General features: G+C 39.0%; 2 protein-coding genes across 3 annotated transcripts in view; both read left to right on the forward strand.

The window, feature by feature from the left end:
* Positions 1-2,295: 2,295 nt before the first annotated feature.
* gfpt2 (glutamine-fructose-6-phosphate transaminase 2) lies at positions 2,296-19,575 on the forward strand. The gene is made up of 19 exons (XM_008420134.2): positions 2,296-2,424; positions 3,368-3,475; positions 4,992-5,102; positions 5,252-5,377; positions 5,956-6,014; positions 7,298-7,432; positions 8,563-8,624; positions 10,317-10,396; positions 14,220-14,337; positions 14,502-14,665; positions 15,505-15,600; positions 15,793-15,890; positions 16,015-16,135; positions 16,337-16,494; positions 16,981-17,095; positions 17,272-17,399; positions 17,611-17,778; positions 17,901-18,062; positions 18,601-19,575. The coding sequence occupies exons 1-19, from the start codon at positions 2,418-2,420 to the stop codon at positions 18,643-18,645; spliced, it is 2,061 nt and encodes a 686-aa protein (XP_008418356.1). The 5' UTR covers positions 2,296-2,417; the 3' UTR covers positions 18,646-19,575.
* Positions 19,576-21,017: 1,442 nt separating this feature from the next.
* mapk9 (mitogen-activated protein kinase 9) overlaps positions 21,018-22,898 on the forward strand; it is a 21,867-nt gene continuing 19,986 nt past the window's right edge. The window contains exon 1 of one of the 2 annotated variants that reach the window (XM_008420132.2): positions 21,018-21,246. The gene's annotated coding sequence lies outside the window, so the exon portion shown is untranslated. The remainder of the gene's footprint in view (positions 21,247-22,898) is intronic. The other variant, XM_008420133.2, reaches the window with a different exon arrangement.

The following is a 22,898-nucleotide window of genomic DNA, read 5'->3' on the forward strand; positions in this document are numbered from 1 at the left end:
ACTAATTATTATCTCATTAAAGATGTTGTGGGAATGACTGCATGAAAAATAGAAAATATGCAGTTCCTGCAGTTCCTGCATAACAGCTGACAGCACCCTGAAAGAAATAGGCCATCTAAATGATCCACCACAACTTCCTTGCTGTTCCAAAAAAAAGTACCCATGCAGTTCTTCAGAGGAGTAAAAACTTAGAAAAAAAAGAAAGAAAATTAAGATGAACAATGGTTGACTCATAGAAACACAAAATAATCTGAAGTTTCTTAAGAAATTACCCACCTTTTCTGCCTTTTCTCTATTACTGTGAACACTTAGCTCACGAATCTAGATGAATTATTTCTCAAGTATTGTCTAATAGTTTGCCAATGACTAATATTTCTCTGTGATTCTATTTTTGCAGGCAGGTAAGAAAGGTTGGACAGTCACTGTAAAGTGAGTCACGTACAAACAAATTAGCACATAGTCAATTTATTAGTTAATTCTGCAGAAAATAAATAAGAAACACTGCAATGATTGATGGAAACATATTAAATAGATTTGTCCTTATTGTTTACCTATTTATTTCCAATAATTTTCTCCTTAAGATTGTTTTTTTTGTTTTTTTTATCTCTATTGCTGCACTTGATTCATTACAAAGGAATGAAAATAATAACCAGAGTTGTTAACTTTTATACAAAGCAAAGAGATGAGAGTAAAGGTGGGTCTTAAAAAACCCAAAACCATATCATATGTTATCAAAATATATCCTCCTACTGCCATTTTGCACCCATCCATCCATTTTCTTTACACCCTTGTCCTTTGGTGGGGTCGGGAGGGGTGCTGGTGCCCATCTCCAGCTAACGTTCTGGGCGAGAGGCGGGGTCACCCTGGACAGGTTGCCAGTCTGTCGCAGGGCAACACAGAGACACACAGGACAAACAACCATGCACACACACACACACACACTCACACCTAGGGGCATTTTTGGGCTGTGGGAGGAAACTGGAGTACCCGGTGAAAACCCACGCATGCACAGGGAGAACATGTAAACTCCATGCAGAAAGACCGGGCCGGGAACTGAACCCAGAACCTTCTTGCTGCAAGGCAACAGCTCTACCAGCTGCTCCACTGTGCAGCCCCGCCATTTTGCACCAATAAGTAAAATATTTTTTGTCCATTTAAATATAAAATTTCTATCTTAAATTAAAATGATTTTTTACATCTGTTTACCATCGGTTACTGCACAATTGTGCTGTGAAATTTCAATTTAAAACAAACTCTGAGTGACCTCTTACTGACAGATTTTTATTAACTGGACATGTATGACGATTCTCTGAGCAGTAGACTATGAATAGAAAACAGAATATTTCTTAAAATTGTTAATTGTCAGAGCAGCTATGAGACGGGCACACAAAATTAGAGCCATTTGACGTTTTTTGTTTGTTTTTATTTATTTTTTTGTTTTTTAATGACAGCCTGGTTTAGATCTTTACCAGTTCAAGCTGTATCACTGAAAAGCGATTAGCAACGCAATTTCAGATTCATACAGCAAATGTTCAGGCTTGTTTTTGGGCTGGACAGTGGTGCAGCAGTTGGCACTGTTGAGTTGCAGCCACAAGCTCTTCTTTCTGCATAAAATTTGGATTTTCTCCCCATGCAAAAAGGTTTCCTCCTACAGTACAAAGGCTTTTATGTTAAGTGATTAATTGCCCTGAGGTGCATGGCGGTTTGTCCTGTGATGGCAACATGGTGTACTCTGCCTCAAGCTCATGAAATCTATAGAGAAGCTTTTGTAAAAAAGGGAAACTACTAATTTTCTCCACACCTACTCAGCAAATAAGGAAAATGTATTGTTTTTTTTTTTTTTTGCGGAGGAAAAAAGGAAGATGAACAGCAGCGTGGGGAAAAGACATACAGGGAAAACCCAAGAAAAAAAAACAACATATTGTGTTAAACTTTAACTAAATATTAATACTTGGAGAACAGCAAGAACCAGGATGTAAGTAAAACAATAGACGAAATGGAAGCTAAGGAATATTCCACTCCCTTCCAATCAAGCTTGCGCGACAAAAACACCAATCAAAAACCGGTCGAACCCATATCTAATAAATTCCTTACAATTGTGTTGAGAACACGAGATTGAGATCAACTGCAGGGAGGGAAACAGGAAAGTTAACAGCGGTTAATCATCACATACAGGTGAGGTGAACACCTGAGCGTCAGACGCAGGATGGCCAGAACAGGACACGGTGGTAAGAGACGTCAGAGGAGGCGGGGCTGCTGCGCTGCGAAGGAAGCTGCGTTTAAATAGAAAAGCCCTGGGGGAGCGTGCGCTACATCCGAGACTTCACCGAGGTGAGATAGAAGCATCATTTCAGCTGGGAAACTACAAATCTGTTCTGTTTCAGAAAGAGTCGAGCGGTGAAGAGGAAACTTGAATCATGTGTGGTAAGTCTTCTTCTTAATACCCGTGAATTATCATTCTTGTTTTTGAATTAAAAGAAAAATAATTTTTAAAAAAAGCTATTGCGCACAGTTTGTGAAGAAAGCAACACACGACAAGCCGATAAACTCGTATCGGTGTTCAGATTCGGATGTAATTCTAAGGATGAAAACTTGAGTTTTAAATGTCTGCGATTTCCGACATTTTCGCTGTGGATCTTGATGCGTATAAGGATTTTTTTTTACGCACAGCTGCTACGTGTCAGTATCGTCGTTTGACTCAAGGACAAGGAAGCTGCAGTTGATCGATCCTGTTTGGAGATGACTTAGAAGCCCGACGTTAACTTTTCTCCATTGACTGGCAAATACACGCATGCTGCACAGTGCGCGCTGCACCTCTGTCTGCTGTTAACATTTTTTTTTTTACAACTGAAAGTAAATCTTTAACCGTCCGCCAGCCTCGCCTCGTTAATGTGAAGAAAAAGAAGAAGGCAGGATCAGCGATGTTTAACCTCACCCTGCCTCTACCTGTCTGCTCCAACACTGCGCGCAGTGTGCGTCCCGTCAATGGGTTGGCTGTGTACTCACAAAACGTTTTTAACAAACCCCTCCCCCCACGCAAACAAATTTGGAGGAAAATACACACGCCTATTGACAAACGCTCACAGATTGTGTGGTGCTTTACTTCCAACATCAGCAAGAAAAATGTGTGTAGAGATTGGGACGGGACAAGTGGTCATATATTTGATGAAAGAAGGTTGCAAATCTAGAAATAAAGGTCTGCTTGTGTGACTTTATTGCATTATTTATAGTCTTATTTATAGTCACTGTGTTCAAAACGTCATTAAGCAAAAATTATAGTGCCAAGCCTGAGTTTGAATAAAAGAGGAGCACTGTGCTCTGCAACCGAGACTTGAGTTATATTTCTGCTTCTCTTTCTTATTAACAGGGATTTTTGCTTACCTGAACTACCAAGTGCCACGCACCCGAAAGGAGATATTTGAGACGCTGGTGAAGGGTCTGCTGAGGCTGGAGTACAGAGGGTACGATTCAGCAGGTGAGACAGTAGCACAGTACCTGCACTCACACAGAAACACGCACGCAGAATGAATAATATGCAAACCTTTAAGGAAAACAGCTTTGGACATACTTACTCAAATTCGGTCGTTAAAGAGATGATTCGGATTCTTTGAAGTTGTTGTCAATTATAGGAAGATGCCCCCCATTATTGCCCCCCATTATTTATTTGTAAAAATACAAATAAATCCCTACATTGGTGGAAGGCTAACAGACCACAAGGCATACGTGTTCCACCTGAGTCTAGATGTTTTAAAACGACTAAAACAGAAAACGTTCATATCTACAGGATGCAAATCTGTATCAGCATACCGTGAACATCTAAACCTCACATTGTAAACATAGTAAGTTTGGGGAAGTGAACAGCTGCTTTGCTAAAGAGATTGTCGGCTCGATCAATCCACCAGGCTAATTTTCCAACACCTGGAGGAGCAGAGGAACGTCTGATCTTTGATGACGTTGCACAAGTGACAGCATGTTACACGCTTCAAAAATGTACTCCACTCTTGGCTCACTAACAAGTTGCAGCTTATAAGGCTGATTGTCACAGGAGCCAGCCTCAGCCAATGTCACTTTGACGAATAAAGCAGAGAAATTCAGCATTGTGTCATTGAAATAACCTGAAACCTTCTGAATAGCTCTCAGCCTTTCGCTTTTCTCTAAACTTATGACATCATTGAGGGAAACTATTAATGATAATAACGTCACAGACCCTAACTGCAGGTTCATAAAATTGGGGAAAAAAAGTAATGGTCTTCCAACTCTACAGGAAGCAGACTATTGCTGCAAGGATTTGATCATAAACACCCCCATCGGTTTAAAAACCTGATGGGAAAACGGACCTCACAACTGATGTTGTGTAAAAACTGTCTTATCAGGTTGAGTCTATTAAAAAAACTGATTCCAAAAATCGGCAAATCTTTTCATCTAGGTTTTAAAAGATAAAGCGTCTGCACTTCAGTTGTTACTCATTTAGTTTTGTTTGGAAGATTAAATGTTTTAGATCCTTCGTAGTCTGAGAGAGAGCATTTTTAAATCATCCTGGAGTTAGGTTATATGGTTAAAATTACAATTGAATAAAAAGTGTAACTGACAGATGTTTTTTTTTATCTGAATGCTTAATAAGCTCCAGAAAGACCCGCCCATGTGTACTGCACCTTGTGTTTGTCCATCCTATTTGAACAGGATGAGCTGCTATAGCATAGACACGCTTGTAGATAGACAGACTCCTCATTCGAAACATTAACTAAACCGTATCACAAGATACTTTAACTGCATCTACTTCACATCCACAAGCCAAATCTGGCTGCGCCCCGAGCCTTATCACACTGTTTACATATTTTCTGCCCGCTGTGAGTAAGACATGTCTGGGGAATGTGGGTTTGTTAAAAACCAGTTGGAGTTGTCATTCATCACGGGAGCAACAATTGCGCTGAAGCGTTCATAACTCACATTCCAGTGACCTGAGTTTGACGTTTCTGGTTTTCTGTTCGCAGGTGTTGCCGTAGACGGCCCCACCAAGACAACCACTGACCTCAACAACAACAACAGTATCTGCTTAATCAAGAAGAAGGGGAAGGTCAAGGCTCTGGAGGAGGAGATCTACCGTGAGTTCGCATACGGTTGATTTAACTTCTTGACAGTTTCATAAAGCCCTTTAATCATAGGTCATTTTCAGTAATAAATAACACAAACCAACTTTCTGAATTTGTTAGACGTGTAGCGTTATTCTCCCATGTTATTCTTTGCTGTTCAGAAAAAGACCGGGTGGACATCAACGAGTCTCTGCACACACACTTTGGCCTGGCTCACACTCGCTGGGCTACGCACGGAGAGCCGAGTGCCGTCAACAGTCACCCCCAGCGATCTGACAAAAACAATGGTAATAAGTGCTTTCCTGACCTGATCATCAATCACATGAAAGGACTGAATTTCTCCACCACCTTCCTTAATAGTGACTTCCTGCTTGTCTCGTTTAAAATGTCATTAAGAATCTTGTAGAACTGCTTTTAAAATGATCCTATTTGAAAGAACACAGTGCAGCGAAAGGCACACCCATTTGTCTTGTTGGTTTCTGAAGGTGTGTCAGGTATGCCCCTCAGCTTTTCCTCATGAGTCTGAAATGAAACAAAACGATTCCACTCTAAAATCACATTAATTTTGCAAACAGACTCTAATCCTGAAAGTTATCCTTCTTTATCTTTACGATGTAGTAATACTTTGTCAGAGCATTGCAAATTGTTGCTTTGTGCAAGTGCTTAACCAAAATTGTTCTTTAAATAGCCAGCCAGACTTGCTTCACCACACACCAAACTTGTTTTTCCAAGAAGGTGTGGCTTTATGTTGAACTCTAGTTTTAGTGTCTTGAATTCCTTAAACAAAAAAAAAGAAAAACAAACAAAAAAAAAAGAAAAACATAAAAAGCCTTAAAAAGAACTTACGTCTGGTTTCCTTTTTTAGAGTTTGTCGTCATCCATAATGGGATTATAACCAACTACAAAGATCTGAAGAAGTACCTGGTGAGTTGCCGTGAATTTCTTTCTGAAGAAACAGGTTAGTGCGACAATTAAACCTGCCCTCCACTACAAAGTTTATATTATTACTGGAGGCCGTATGGTTGCAAAGGAAAACTTTTCATGATGATCTCTTGAATGAAATCTGAAGACGAAAAATTATATTATTTGTATCATATTGTTTTAAAAAACAAAGTCAAGCACGGAGTTTTCAGCGTTGAAGAAGTAACAATGTAGCAACTATGATGAATAAAAAAACCTACAAATGGGAGAAGAAAGTAGAACTATAAATATACAAACCTCTTAATCTTGTTTTTTTCAGTTATACTGGCATATTACATACCAAACAGATCACATTATTTTTCATGCACAAGCAGTTTAACATGTTTCATCATTCCTTTGACCTGTAGGCTACAGTGTCTTCTAAAAATACTTTCACCCATTGAATTGTTTTGCATTGTATCATGTTAAAACCACAAACTTGATGCATTTTATGCAGTTTTGTGTGGTAATAGAGCACAAAGTTTTGCGCGTAATTGTAAGGTGGAAAATAAATTTCACATTCTTCTAAATATTTAAGTGTGATGTGTATAAATATTCTCCCATTTTCTTTCTAAAAATAACCCAATACAAAAATAAATATTCTTTAAAGATCACCTAAATAAAGCCCACCTATAACTAACTTGATCTTTGCAGCTTTACAGCTGTTCTGCAAAGGTCTGAAAAGCTTGTCAGAGAACATTAGTTAACAAAGTTGTAGAGAAATTTAAAGCAGAGTTAGGGTATGAAACAAAATTTAAAGCTTTAAACATCTAATGGAGCATGTGGTACTCTGGAGAACTTGCAGAGATCTATAACTCATTTGGCAGAATCTGTTGATCAGACAAGTTAGTCAAAACCAAAAGCAACAAGAAATCCCATTTTCAGTTTGCCCCAGAATATGAGAGGCCACAGCGAACACATGGAGGAAAGTGTTCTGGTCAGATGAGACCGAAATGTGACTTTCTGTCTGACCCGCAAAACACAACACGCGGTGGAAAACATCCACCACCTGTACATTTACGCACAATAAAAAAGATTGACACATTGTGAAAAAAGTTCAAGAGGTTAAAAAGGGCAGCAAAATCTTACATGTTGGTAGCATATTTTGTTAAAAACTTATTTCATAGAAGACTCCGGACTGATTAATACAGTGTTGTTTAATTATCATGAAAAAAAACCATCAGTTAAATCCTTACATTCTCTGAGGCCATTTTCATGTGTTACACCATTTTCCTTCTTTCCCTCAGATCACCAAAGGATACGAGTTTGAGTCAGAGACAGATACAGAGGTCATTGCAAAACTGATCAAATACTTGTACGACAATCGAGAAAATGACAGCGTCACGTTTTCCACGCTGGTGGAGAGAGTCATCCAGCAACTGGTGAGCTTCTCACACAGTAAAACCTCAATCTAACTTCACACCAACACGTATACAGTCGGTTATGTCCTGCTCTTCTGGTGAAAGTCAGAAAGTTTTAGTTATTAATGCAAGAACCTTCCACTCCTCAGCTGAGGTGAAGGAAACTTGCTCGGTTTCGTAAACTTCTTCCCTCAGTGACACATATTTATATGAGCAAAAATACTTTTAACGCTGAGTGAAACAAAACGTTGTGAAAAACTGTCTCCATGGAAGCGGTTCCAACAGCATTACTCATGGAATCAGATGTTTGTTTGTTTTTTTTTTTTAGATGAAGCATACTGTTTTACTTTTTCCATTGTGTGAGTAATGTTTTAAAGCTTCATGCAGTCTGCAGTGAGGTTCAAGTAAAACGTGCATTTTTGGACTGGAAGTAATGGAAACCAGATAGTCCAACCTTACACTAGTGACACCCTCCTTTTGCTTCCTGTTACATTCACTCATACCCCCTCTCCTCCCCACCACAGTCCCACACTCAGCCAGCTCTGTTTCCAGTAAGCACCGCGAGCAGCTGTGCGGCCAGCGCTTTCGAAACATAGCTGATGTTATACAATACAGCTCCTATTGCTTTTAGACTTTCCCTCTAGTACCTAAATACTCCCAGGCCTCCCTAAGTCACCCCCCGCATCTTTTAAACCCCACAGAGTGGGGGGAAAAAAAAAAAGATTTTGTGTATTTTAAAGGTGTTTGAGGCAAAACAACTTTTTTTCCCATTCATCCACAAGGAAGTTTTAGTCATTTTGTTAAGTGCTTCACATACAAATCGACAATTTCTGCATGTCACAGAAATACATTATTGTTTATAATTAGTTTAAAGATGTCTACACATGCAGCAGTACTCACTGGGCGAGGATTACAACTTAGATAATGACTACATGTGGTTCAAAAACAGAACCTTTAAGATTCCTACTTGTGATCTTTTTGCACTCCAGTTCAAATTTAGCAAATATTTTAAAAATGAAAAGGTTTCACTTTTTTTTCTGAATTATCGGACAGTGACACCTGCTTCTCTTCCCTTCTTCTAATATGCAACTGCGAGATTTGCTTATTTTCCGATGTTCATTCAGTTAACACAATGTCCCTGTGTGTTATAGGAGGGAGCCTTCGCTCTCGTGTTCAAAAGTCGTCATTACCCCGGAGAGGCTGTGTCCACCAGGTTAGTCAGAACTCACTGACGTGTCCACAAGGCAACGCTGAGATTCGGCTTCACGTGTCATCCGTCCAGCCAGATGATGAGTCGTTGCTGTTATTAACAAAATGAAGCAATATGTAAACTGATTAGGAGACGAAGCCCCCGCTTATTAATTATGGCATTACTCTGGAATCCCTTTTTGCTTCCAGTAACGGGCAGCTGTGGCCATGTGAGCTGCTTCTCGTCCAGTGGTGTGAGTTAGTATGTTCTGCGTATTAAGATCTGAGGTTCAATTCAGACTGCTGTTCCCTGCTGGGCCTCTTCCCGATCTTTGAGGGCAACGCCTCCCTTTCTGACTCATTTACAGAAAGACTACAGAGTTTCCTGTGTCAGCTCTAGGAAACTCGGAGGGGACAAAAATCACCAGGTTAATTACTTATCAACTTTTTTTGACGTTATGCCAGGTCAATGAGCTGTCACAGATCAGGAGGAAGCTAGCAGGAAAGAGTTAACAGAGCAGGGCTGGTAAACGGAGATAGGTTGGGTGTAACTTGTGCTTTATGCAAACACTTCACCTAGCAAAACTTGCTGGCTCACCTGCTGGTAAAACCAGAGGCTTGGATTTTCTGTTTATTAACGTGAGCTTAAATCAAGCAATTAGACCAATTATTTTAGCTTGCAAAGTCTATGGCAGCACACACCAGCTTCATGTTTTAAATGTTCATCATAGTTGGTGAAGGTGGAGCGAAGGGCCTATTATCTGATGTAACGACCTCCGCCCTTCTTGTGGTATCAAAGATCAGCCACCCAGCAAGAAAACGGCTGTCTTAATTTCTACTATTCCTTCTTTGACCTATTTTCACTGTTAGTCGTCCATTCAAAGTGTTTGAACATATTTCTTTTTCTCACCCACTGAGACATTTCTAATTAATAAGAAAACCATGTGTGGACACTATGACAACTGTGTGTGTAGTTTTCCAGCCTGGAACACATTTGGAAACTGACCACGTGTCTGTTTGCAAGCCTCCTTTGTCAAACCCCACACCCTCTAGAACAATCAAAGGGCCTGCGTCAGTGAGGCCCAGGAGAAAAGCAACGCAGAAAGAAAAGACTGAGCTGTACAATAGAAAAACAAAAAGTAAGGAGAGGTTGCTGTTTCTTGACAGGTGGTGTCAAACTTACATTAAATGGATAGTTGAGGATTTTTGAGGTGAGGCTCTGTTTTAAGGTTGTGATCCATTAATATCATACTTGCAGAAGATAACTCTCTCAGTATTTTCATTTGAACCCAGATTTATCTGAGTCGTTTACTAAAACAAATGTCTTCTCCAAGAGGGATCAAAACCAAGATGGGCCTCAGTGTCATTAAGGTCTATGTAAGCTGTATTTTGTGAACTTTTGATACACCTTTACATCCTAAAATGATGCAGACACACCTTGGATATCTGCAATACTTTAGTTAATACAGTAAGTGTATTAGATTTGGTACAATTGACATGATGAGGAAGTAAACAAACAGAATTGAAGATGGGTGGGGGGGGAACTTAATTTTAACTTACAATGACACAACAGGATCAGGTATCAGGTTGTAAAGGAGAGCACGCTATTGTATCTGACATTGCTTTGTGTTTATAAAACCTAATCATTGTCCCTCTACCGTTCCTTCTTTCCGACTCCATCTCTTCCGCTCTACCCGCTTTGTTCTCATCTCGGCAGGAGAGGAAGTCCGCTGCTCATCGGTGTGCGAAGCGAGCACGAGCTGCCAACCGAGCAAATCCATGTGCAGTACAACAGTGGTAAGCTCTGCTCCTTTTGTCCTGCTGTCATCCACTTTTACCACATCTTAAATTCACTGCAGCAGCAGCACATCACCTGATCACAGTTGTTCAAATGGGTTGTATTTAAAAATATCCTCCATCTGTTACAGTTTTATTATTCAGCTTTCATCAGTTGCACAACTTATGAAAAGTTGCTGATTTAAAACAAAATGTAAGAGTGGAGAGCAGATATTCTCATTTTTAAATGTATTTTCTATAGGAACAGTCTTCATTGTTTGTCTATTATATTTTATTGTATGATGAAGCTTTTCTTTCGAAAACATTTTATAAGTTATACGCACAAAGAGCTTTTTTGTGCTTGAGCAACAATTTAAAATATGTCTAGAGCCACAAAACCTTCTTAACTAATGAAAAAAATATTAACAGATTTAAAGTTACACACCATACACAAATTTGTTTTTATTGTGAAATTAAAATAAATTCATTTTCTTTATTAGACTAAATAAGAAATAGGTACATTTTTTAACTGAATCCTTTCCTTATATAGGTTATAAAAATGAAAGCTACACAATATTAATTTGAATGAGACACAAAATGAAATGGAGCAGAATCTTAAACCAGCATCTATTTTATCTAAGCAATCCAAACATTGTTTATTATCCTGGGTTATGAAGAGCCACTTTGGGAAGGCTAACGAGCCGTCTGTGGCTCAGGTTGCTGACCTCTGGACTGAGGTTTTGAGAATACAGAGCAAACACACAAAAAGAAACTGAGGCACTGAGCAAGGAGTACTTTCTACGGTAGAGAAAAGTAAGTAAATAGTCGGAGTAGCTTCCTTAGTCACGTCATCTGGGAGATAAACAGATCCTAACAGATAAGCTCAGCAGTTTTAAAGGCTATAGGATCAAAGAGAGCACATAAAGTTACTTTTGTCACGACAGGAGAGAAATGGGACTAAACACTGAAAGAAAGTGTATATAAGGAGAACTTATTTACAGATGCTGACAGCAGAAGTTTAGCTGAATACCTCCTCCAAGTCACAGCTAAACAGAGCACCAGACCAGAAAGCTGCTATGCAGAGTACAAAACAGAGAGAGAACATAAAGTTAAAAGTTGAAATAGCAAAACTGTAGAGAAATTGTAGCAAAGGAGAAGCAATCAGTTTGTCCTGCAGTAACCCAAGCTTGTTGCTGCACAACTGCAGAGATACTTGTGAATAAATACACAGGATCATTACACAAACTAATGTTATGAAGTGATTGCGGTTTTGTTGTGTTTTCATAGGTCTGCAAAAAAAAAAAAGAAGCATGAATACAATAACATGTATAAGTTATATGTAAGGAATACAAAGGATAAACAAATATTGTACACAGGTTTCTGGGCTACTGTTCTCTCAATCCTAAGCATAATATACAGACTAACAATAGATTTAGCAAATTCAAACAGGAATAAGCAGCAAATATTTGTCATTTTTCTCTTAGCTGCTCATATGAAGGATATGGGAATATAATAGAGTCAGTCATTAATATATTTAATGCATTTTGGCCTGAAGCTTTCTCGCTAATTCTTTCAGGTTGGAGAGATAGTTCACTCAAGAAAGATCAACACATCAATAAGAAACTAAATTAACACACTTTCTCATCAAATGCATACTGTATAGAAATTAAGTAAAACAAATCTTTACTCAGAGTTTTGATTGGAACTCAAACGCCAAATATGAAACCAGCACCAGTGGACTTCACGCACGAAAAATATTTCCTTATGTTTCTGGATAAAGGTCTCTTTTCCTGTGGGTTAAAGTTTCAACTCGCTTCTCTGAGTTTTGTCTGCTGCTGCCAACAGAAACAAGCCCACAATGTCTGCCAAAAGGCATTGTGTTGGAGTAACATGAGATGTTTTAGCTCAATAATAATGATTGCACAATCACTTTTTTCAAAGGACTTTCCTTGAAAGATGTTTTTTTTAAAGAGTTACTGTTGAACACCTCTGCACGTTTTACTAGTTTTTTAAGAGTTTTTTTTCTGCACTTCATTCATTACTTTGCTTAAAAATGGTACACTGTGATCTCTCACTGTAAGATAACCCTGAATAAAAATGCCAAATTTAAATAAACTCTTTAACAAATTTATTGATCTAAATGTTTTTTATTCACAACTGAAAAGTAACAAAATTGCGTTAGATGTAATAAAACGTAACATATTGAAATATTAAATATAGTACCTCTAGTTTGGTTATTTTGATTAATAAACCCAAGTAAAAATATAAAACAAACAATTGAATAATTTTAAGCAAACATGATTATTTTTGCAGAACGTTACACCGTCTTGGTGTTCTGCTCTATTTGAAGGACAGGTACACTAAACTAATATTAGCTAATTTATTGGCCTGTCTGCTACGGGTCGCCAGCTGCTGTTTGTATGTCCCTATCTCTAGTTTAATACAATTTTACTGTCATAAGAAGTCCAGTCAGCATTCCTTTAGTTTCCCCATTATCACTGCTAGTCTTGCAAGCATTAAGGTGTGGGAGCTTTTTATCGGTCAGCTGAATAGGCAGTGTGATACAACAGGTTGTGGACGGCCAATGCTGCTCTAATGTTTACTCTACCCAATCAGAGAAAAACTCCACCTAATCAGGTGTTTCCTTTAGCAACTGTAACTTTAAAATCTTTATTACACCTTGATAACTTGATAATTGGCACATGTCTACTCCAAACCCATTCATGCTCTGTAAATGTGGGCAGTGTAAGCAACTTGCCTACTTTATTTGTTGTTTGCTTTATTTCTCTTGTGCTAATAAATTATTTTTCACTATCTTATCAGCAAAACATGGGGTTATTAACGATCTATATTAAAGAGATGCAAAGACCAAAGCGGCACAATTATTTTTGTTCAAATGACACAGAAAATTCTGGTCAGGTGTTTTGTAAATGTAATGGAAGATAACAGTTGTTGAATTGTTTTAAAATTGATCAATTAATAAATTGATTAACTGAAGAAGGAAAGTATGAGTAAAGATGGCACAATAGAAGAAAGCTTTCTGTGAGAAACTGACATTTTACTGTGGGACACAGTGAGACTTTAGTTAATTAGGTCATTAATAAGGATTCTGTTGCGGTGACATAGTTAAACTCATTATGATTCTAGTTTCTGACACCTGCCTACTTAAACTGAAAGGGCAGATGAGTTTAAATCTTAGACTGAAGATCTATAGTGCTTACCAAAACATCTCTGCTCTTCAACTGTTTTTTTTTTCTAAGTATGAAACTCCTTGCTCACTCTCTGAGATTCACCACTTCTCTAAAGGTTGCTTTCAATTTGAAAATAAACAATAATATACAAAGCAGTTCTGAACATGTCATAGCACATAATAGTTTGTTGCACTTAAATGTATTAGTGTCAGTTTTTGAGCAGATGAAGCAGCCTCTTGTCTTGGAAAACTGCTGCATGTTTTATCTACAGTCTCGTGATTGTGTTCCGCCTACAACAAGGGTGGGCAATCCTGGTCCTCAAGGTCTGGTGTCCTGCAACTCTTAGATGTCTCCCTGGTCCAACACACTTGAATCCAACAGCTGAATCACCTCCTAAGTGCAATCAGGTTCTCCAGAGTCCTGCTAACGACCTCATTATTTGACTCAGGTGTGTTGAAGTAGAGACACATCTAAAAGTTGCAGGAGTCCGGCCCTTGAGGCCTGGAGTTGCCCACCCCTGGCCTACAAGGATTTCCGATGATATTTTGTTTTTGTAAATGTACAATTACAGTGAAACCGGAAACTTAGTCAAATATTTCTTACCTCCTAAAGATCTGATTTAACCCACTAACTCTTGACTTAAACCTCTGTAGGTCACATCAAGGAAGACGTCCAGGAGAAGAACAGCCATAATCGCACGGACTCGTCCAACGCCATCAACTCAAACGAAGACGGCAGGGCCGTGGAATACTACTTTGCCTCTGACGCTAGGTGGGGAAGAATTTGTCTTGTGAATCAAGCATGACGCTATGTCATTCAGCTTTTCACAGCCATTACGCCTTCTCATCTCATCTGTCTCCACGTCTGCTTAGCACACATTCCTGTTGCTTGCTGCAGTATTCATTTGGTTCCTTCCTGTGTTTCTGCGTCCACAGCGCCATCATCGAGCACACTAACAAGGTCCTGTACATGGAGGATGATGACATTGCAGCTGTCAAAGGAGGTGAACTCTCCATCCACAGGATTAACCGGCAGGCCGGTGACGATCCAGTGAGAGCGATTCAGACACTGCAGATGGAGATGCAGCAGATCATGAAAGGTTGGAAAACTGTTTCTACTGTGTCAGATTGCCTTTGTTTCAATTGAACTGACTAAAACGCCACTAAGAGGGTAACACTTAGATAAATGCCTTTATGGGGCTGTTTTCACTATGATATTGGGTCAGATCAATGTAATAGAGTCATACTTGCTCGCCCTCTGCTGGCCGAATAGGGGAAACGTTATGCTTATAGTCATTTTTCAGTTAATGTTGTCTGCACATTATTGCCAAATGTTTTGAAATGGTAGGCTTTACACTCAGAACTTTTGAGAATATCCATAAAAGAATCTTGCTTTGTGGACAGAGAAAGCAAGATCCCAAAACAATTTCCCACAGTTGCATGATTCTCCAATCCAAAGAACTAATCTCCGACACTTTGCATTACACCTGGTGATGTCAGGATGCAGCAGCTAACCTATTCTGCGCTCTTGTTATTCTTGAGCTAGTCTGAAGCCGTCGTAATGTTTGCAGTCGACTGTAGACAGACGATGCCTCAACTTGCCCCATCTTCACTCTGATCTTACATGGCTTAACCACTGGCGGTTTGAGTTGCTGCTGTTCGTAATCTACTTTGTTACGACAACACCAACTAGTGACCAAGAAATGTTAATTGCGGAGGAAATTACACAAATGCACGGCACCATGCTGGAACTTAATGAGCTCTTGAGAGCGATGCACTCTATCCCAAATATTTGCAGAAGCATGACAAGTTGCTTCAGTTTAAAGATTGGAGTGGTGTCTCCATACTTTTAGGAATAAAGTGTATTTTTAATCTTTTTTTAAGGAGAAAAATTTCACCGTCATTGTGTATTGTTCTTATGTCTTCTTAATCTCTGCAGGAAACTTTGAAGCTTTTATGCAGAAGGAGATCTTCGAGCAGCCGGAATCAGTAGTTAACACCATGAGAGGCCGGATTTGTTTTGACACTAATACAGGTGACCACATTTTTTTTTTAAGTCCCGTTTTTTTAATATCATTGCATACTTTCTTAGTAGCAGAAATCCTATTTAAAATTATTAGGAATTTGGTAGATTATTTCTTTAAAACTTCCAGTGTTTCACATATAAAACAGCTGTCGAGATAAACTGTTCCAATAAATGAAACTGTCTTTTCCTTTATCTCCCAAGTGGTTCTTGGAGGCCTGAAGGACCACCTGAAGGAGATCAAACGCTGCAGACGGCTAATCATGATTGGCTGTGGCACTAGTTTCCACGCTGCCGTTGCTGTAAGTGCAGCTAGTCGATTGTCATGTATGCTTTTAGAAGATCTCATGACATTTCATGGTCAAAACTCGAAAATACCAATGTCTGTGCTAATAAAGTGTCTGTTTTTCTTTTTCTTCTGCTCAGACCAGACAGCTCCTGGAGGAACTGACAGAACTGCCCGTCATGGTGGAGCTGGCCAGCGACTTCCTGGACCGCAACACCCCAGTCTTCAGAGACGACGTTTGCTTCTTCATCAGTCAGTCAGGTAAAATAACCTCCATCAGATGCTCGTGGTTTCTTTTTCTTTTCATTTTCCTTTCTGTCACTAAAGCCCAGATCCTAAAAATATCTTAAAATAACTTCTCGCCTCTCATGTGAAGCAACTTCATGCCAAGTTCTGCTTTAAGCTTGACCTTAATGTTCTATAATTACACATTATAATGTTTCACTCTTGCTGCCCCTTCAGGGGAGACAGCGGACACCCTGATGGCCCTGCGATATTGCAAGGATCGAGGAGCTCTTACTGTGGGTATCACCAACACTGTGGGGAGCTCCATCTGCAGAGAGACTGACTGTGGGGTCCACATCAATGCAGGACCGGAAATAGGAGTGGCAAGTACCAAGGTACACTCTCCTCAGCATAATCAGTCTTTAATTAACAACTTTTTCAAATCACTGCACTATTGTGAAGGTTTTCTTCTATTTGAATCAGAGCTCATCATGGACTTTTCATTGCATATTTGTATGTTACTTCCTGGATGAAGTAACATACAAACAAACAAACAACTAGACTGAAAGAATATCAATTAGGAATCCTCCTTTTAGCAAAAGTCATACTTAGGAAGCACAGCTCAGAACTAAAAGAAACATTTTCCTTTCAGAGAAAAAGCTCTATTTCCACATATAGATTTTTTTTTTCTTACCATGAAGAACCTTCAATGAATCAAATTATTTTCACTTATGCACAAACCAACTGTTTTAATTAAATGGCAAGTAGGAAAAGAGTAGGTCGAGGAATATGGACACAGAGTTGTGCAATTTGACACTGTGTTTGCTTTTACTGAACCAGATGGTCTTTACTCAGGTGTTGAGTGTGTGCTTCCCTTTCAGGCCTACACCAGTCAGTTTGTGTCCCTCATCATGTTTGGCCTGATGATGAGTGAAGACAGGCTGTCGCTGCAGAAGAGAAGACTGGACATCATTAACGGCCTCAAGATGCTACCAGGTTAGTATTACCAGTAGCCGGATCTAAAAACCAAAGCAGAAATAACTCTTGAAATATGTATGAAGATTCTAGATCATGTTAGAGAAATAGTGTGATGCGATAGCTGTGTGAAAAGGTAGATCTTTAATCCGTAATACGTCAATGTGGCCATGACTCACTTCTATACATTCTCACAGAGCTGATAAAAAAGGTTTTGTCACTGGATGAGAAGATTAAGACCATATCCAACGAGCTGTATCAGCAAAGGTCACTTTTGGTTATGGGACGAGGGTACAACTACGCCACTTGCCTTGAGGGGGCGCTGGTGAGTTAAGGATTTCACAGTACTGTAGCCTCTGAATAACTAATTTCTCCCTGCTACTACATAAATATTATATATGCTATATATATGTGCACTTTTTATGCACTTTATATTAAGGAAGGCTAAAGAGTAAAAAAAAAGATTACATGAATTAATTTATGATCACATATTTAACATAATCTCAATAAGTTTTGTTGTCCTTATTGTATTGTAGAAAATCAAGGAGATCACATACATGCACTCAGAGGGCATCCTGGCCGGAGAACTGAAGCACGGTCCTTTGGCACTCATCGACAAAGACATGCCAGTCATCATGGTCATCATGCGTGACGGCTGCTACACCAAGTGTCAGAATGCTTTGCAACAGGTCACTGCCAGATCGGTAAGCCCGGAATAGAATATATTTAAAAAATCAATAAATACACACACATTTTGCTAGAGGAAGCCCTCAAGGTGGTAAAACGTAACCCTCACGCTGCACAACTTGATTTCTCTCTCCAACAGGGCCGACCCATTCTTCTGTGTTGTCAAGACGATTCAGAGCTGATGAAAAATGCATACAGGACCATCGAGCTGCCACAGACTGTGGATTGTCTGCAGGGCATCCTCAGTGTCATCCCCCTACAGCTGATGTCCTTCCACCTAGCTGTCCTGCGAGGATATGATGTAAGTAGCTGATTTTCTTACGCGCAAGAACTTTGGACATGCGTCTGACATTTTGTGAGATATTTTGAGCCAGATTCAAATATTCTGACTCCTGTATGGAAAATACAGAGGTCCGTGGGATTTAATACAGAGGTACAAAAAAAAAAAAAAGACACACAGGACATCAGAATGGCAGCAGCATTATGCTTAGGGATGTCAAAGTTCAGACCTGAATCTGGTTGTGAATTTATGCATTTTCTTTGAGGTGAAGGAAGGAAGCTTCTTTTCCCAGATACTTTGTTTTTTGGTGTGTGGCAACAAACCAGCTTTGGATAATGGCAGTGTTTCCTTCCACTGTAAAAGAGAAGGAACTTTTTCTTAGTTACTGCGTACATTTCTCTAGGTTAAGATTTATGTCTGAATTCATGGGAACTTGACTTTCTTGTACAACTCACCTTATGTCATACAGTGTCCAGATTTGGTGATTTTGCTGTACACCCGCAGTGATTGATCTTATGTAATTTGCTCAACTGCTCTCTCTCACACTCTCTTTTTCCAGGTTGACTATCCCAGAAACTTGGCCAAGTCTGTGACTGTGGAATAATTACAGTCTACAAAGCTCAGCAGAGGAGACAGGTGGCCTTGGGTGATTTACAGAGCAATTGTGCAATCAAACATCGGGTGTGTGTGGAACAGGGTTGGGGTGAAGAACGGGGACCATAGTGTGTTTGGATTATACTGTGAGTTAAAGAGAAAGCTGCAAAGCAAAGAAGGGTTTAAAACGGTACTACAAAGAAAAAGGACACAGAAAAATCGGAAATGTGACCATGGCTTTACGGGACAATCCATAAAGCATTCTCAAAGACCCTGACAGCCAAAGAAACCTTCTGTGCCTCTTTATTGTTAGTTGAGCCAAAAACCTGTCGTATGAATAACCGTAAGGAACGGAAATGGTACACTGAAGTGTTTACAGTTGTGCAATATGGACCGCAAACTCGGATTTTGAATGTACATTATGACAAGGTCATTAATTCTCCCCCTGTGTTGTATGTCGTTGTAAAATTAAAAAATTTAGTTATTATAGTGTCATTTTCTAAATTTTATTGTAAAATCATCAAATTACTGGGCCTGGAGAACGAGTGAACTGTAATCTTATTTTTTTATATTATTATATTTTTAATTTAAATATTTTTGTTTTGAGGCCAGTTCATAGGTGTTCATCCAGGTCTTGTTTTAAGGTTTCTATACTTCGACTTCGTTTTGCCATGGGGAATATGTGAAAGCACAAAAAGGACTGCAACGCTGCAGTAAAATAACTAATTATTACAAATAATTTTATTACTTTTGACAACTATTTGTATGGGTCCTATGGCAATGATATTCTGTATATAACAGAATTTTTTTTAATTTTGTTTTTATAGGGGCTAAGCAGATAACTTGATTGACATCTTTATGATTGTATTTTATATTGTATGTTTTATAATGTTAAATAAGCACTACCAATCAATAAATTAATGAAGTATATTACTTTTAAGCTGTTCAGTTGTCTTTTCTTTTTATTTTCTTTCTTGTATGGATCACTCTTCATTGGACAATTCATTGTGTGTGTTTTAATTGATTTATCTGAAATGTTTTTGGTATTTTTGAGGCTTTTAAGAGGCTAAATGTTAGCCTGATTTGTTGATTCACAAAAAAGAAATTTGATATACAGAAAGTTGCTGGAACTCCAGTGTCACCATCTACACTGAGGTTTTATACTAATAATGACTGTGAGTGTTAACCAACAAAATAAGAAACTAAAAATCCACATATTTAAGAGCCACTGAATTTGCAGACTTTCCGCATGGAGAAGTCAAATGTCACATCAAGCGAGATAAAAAACTTTGCTATTTGGCCTAAACGGCAAGAACAGTGTCTGCACCATCTGTCGAGCACGACATTGGTAGCATCATGCTGAGGGTCTGTTTTGCTGCCAGAGATGCTATTGCATTGCAGTTGATGGAATGATAAAAATGGAGGAGGGCGTCTAAATTCAAAATCTTCTGAAATCAGAAGCAGAATGTTTACAACTTGAAAATTATTTGGTCGGTGTGCCAACAAGACAATGCTACCAAACACATATTATGACTGGTTTTGGGAGGATAAAGCAGACTAACATTAATCTTCAGGAAACCTATTGAAAACGTAACTTTTCTAAGATGGAAACCAATTTAAATTAATATTATATCATCAAGAAGCATGTAGACTGTACGTGTTACTGGATTATGTTTTTTTTTTTTTTAAGTATACATTTCAATTTATTCAAATTTTTAGTGTTGATCAAATCGTATAAAAATGTAATTGTATTAATTTGGTTTTATGGTTAAACAGAGTGAAAAGACAAAGGTGGAATAATGACGAGTACATTGCGTCTTGTGTACTACTGAGATATTCTTATTTTATGCTTTTTCTTATCCCTAACCAGTTTTCGATTCATTTAAATGCCTAAAGGATTTCCTTATTAATCCATATTAAAATTGTCTGATAAGTAGCCTGTGCTAGTGTATGAAATTATGAGTATGCTAAAATTGCATTATTTGCTACATTACAAAATATTTTTTACACACAAGTTGATCAAAAAATACACCCCAACTGGGAAATTTAGATTAAAGAGAATTATACCATAATGATATATAACAGTCAAAAAGGTTTACACAGAATTCTTAATGGGAAGTTCTGTCAGATGTTATTACGAGAGCATAATTCAGTAGATACGGCATCTTTCTTTACTTTGAATCCAGTGCCAGAAGCTGACGGCTAAGTCTGAGAAAACCAAAGTACAAGTCTACTATAGAACAGATCCAAAACGTGTAGAGATTAAAAACTAGGGTTTAATCTGTACCTTTTCATATTTCTGATAAAAATGCTAAACTTTCTCAACGAAGTTACTATTTTCCCTTTTTTTTGTGAACGTAAACTGTGCGGAATGACGTCACCCTCTTTCCTCGCTGCTCTGTCTCTTCTTGTTTCGGCTTCTCCGCGCTGCGCTGCCGCTGGAGTTAGCTCGGACCAGAGGTCTGTCTGTCTGCTTGTCAGTGGTGAGAGTCACGACTCTGGTTGTTTTAAACTTTTCCCCCCACTTCACCGTCGTTCTTAAAAGAGTGGGGAAGAGTTTGACTCACGTTTTGGATGCATGGGAGCTTCCTGGGAGCGGCGAAAGGAGAAGGTAGGTTTGACTGCTGCAGCTACCGCCTCCTGTCGTCGTCCCTCTCGGACTGTCAGGGCTTCCAGCTCAGCCCCGGCGGCCCGACTACCGCATTGCTGCCCATAGAATGGAGGCAGGCTGGTGGTTTAGGCCCCACCGACTGTGTGTCCGGTTAAACATTTGATTAATTCAGGTAGAGGTTATTTTGGTGCTTTCTTGTGTCAAAGCTGCGAATACCAGCGGTCCCCGGTGTCAAACTGCTTTATTGCTCGCATACCTCCGTGTTATATACCTCTGCTTTAACATCATGTCATCAATTCACTCGGTTCACAAATGGCCCATATGAGTTGCATTTCATTGGGCCTAACGTGCTCAGATCAACAAACATGCCCACAGCTGTTAACCACAAACACAGCTGTAGATGTGATGAACGCATGTACTATTTTCACCCTCTTCTAGTTCATTTGGTATGCCAGATACTTGTCAGCGACTGAGCCCGAGCTTGTATACACTGAATTTACCTGTCATGTGTAGAGGAATCACAGAAGCACCCCCTTCATCGCCAATTTCCCTTCATCCTTAATTGACATCTGAAGCAGCAGAGTCTTGGATGTAGATGTAGATGCTGTTTTATAACGCTGCTACATGACAATGAGACATACTTTTCAGGTCATGTTAATCTGATATGAGCTCACTGACTCCTTATCCACCTCTCTACTGAGAGCCACGTCAGACCCCAAAGCTGGGCTAGGCTCATGATGAGCTGGACAATAGCCACAATGAGTTACTGTGGAGGATGCTGATGATTATGTGAAGGTCACAGCTCTCTTCTGCTCTTTAACTGGTAAGATGAAAAAAGTATATATAGCCACAAAGTCACCATTATTAATACCAGCATGAGGTTCATGGTTACCTTGAAGGCAGAATACTCTGGTTTCACATTATCGCAGTTTATGTGCAGGAAAGCAGTGATTCCTTATATACTGCAGCTAAAATAATTGATTGGTAGTTAATAATAATGATATTAATTATTTCAATGGATAGACTTGAGCAAAAATGTGGAAATGAATTGATAACAAGACATGTTAGAATATTTTCATGGTCAGGTGAGATTCAGCTGTTTGGCCACAGTGACAAGAATATTTGGGATCAAGATGGATTTCTCAGACCAATGAATATTACACCAAGTGTCAAGCATAGTGGCAGTAGGGTCATGCTAACATGTTATGTTAAATTATTGACTTCATTTAGTAATTTAATTCACCATTGTGTACATTTTTTCTTCTGTAGCTGCTCTTTTTGACAAAGGAATGAGGTTTGTGGTGGCCTTCAGATTTTGACTACATTTGCAGCAGCAGCTTTGTCATGATGTAGTCACCACTGAGAGCTTGAAATGTGATCATGATTGATGCTGTGACTCATCCAACTTGCAGGGTGTCTTTAGTAGTCCAGGTTTTATCATGGGGACATCAGCTTTACGTCATACTAATCAAATCTTATTTAAATATGCACAAAAGTCTCAGGTTAAATTCAGATTTTAGACAATACTGAATCTAAATTGTTAGGTTCAGTATATATATATATATATATGGCTGGACTCAAGGACAGCACAGAGGCTCTCATCCTGGCCGCCCAGGAACAGGCCCTAAACACCAGAGCAATAGAGGCTCAGA

Source organism: Poecilia reticulata, linkage group LG10 (genome assembly GCF_000633615.1).
Source record: "Poecilia reticulata strain Guanapo linkage group LG10, Guppy_female_1.0+MT, whole genome shotgun sequence".
In the NCBI taxonomy this organism is placed as follows: Eukaryota; Metazoa; Chordata; class Actinopteri; order Cyprinodontiformes; family Poeciliidae; genus Poecilia; species Poecilia reticulata.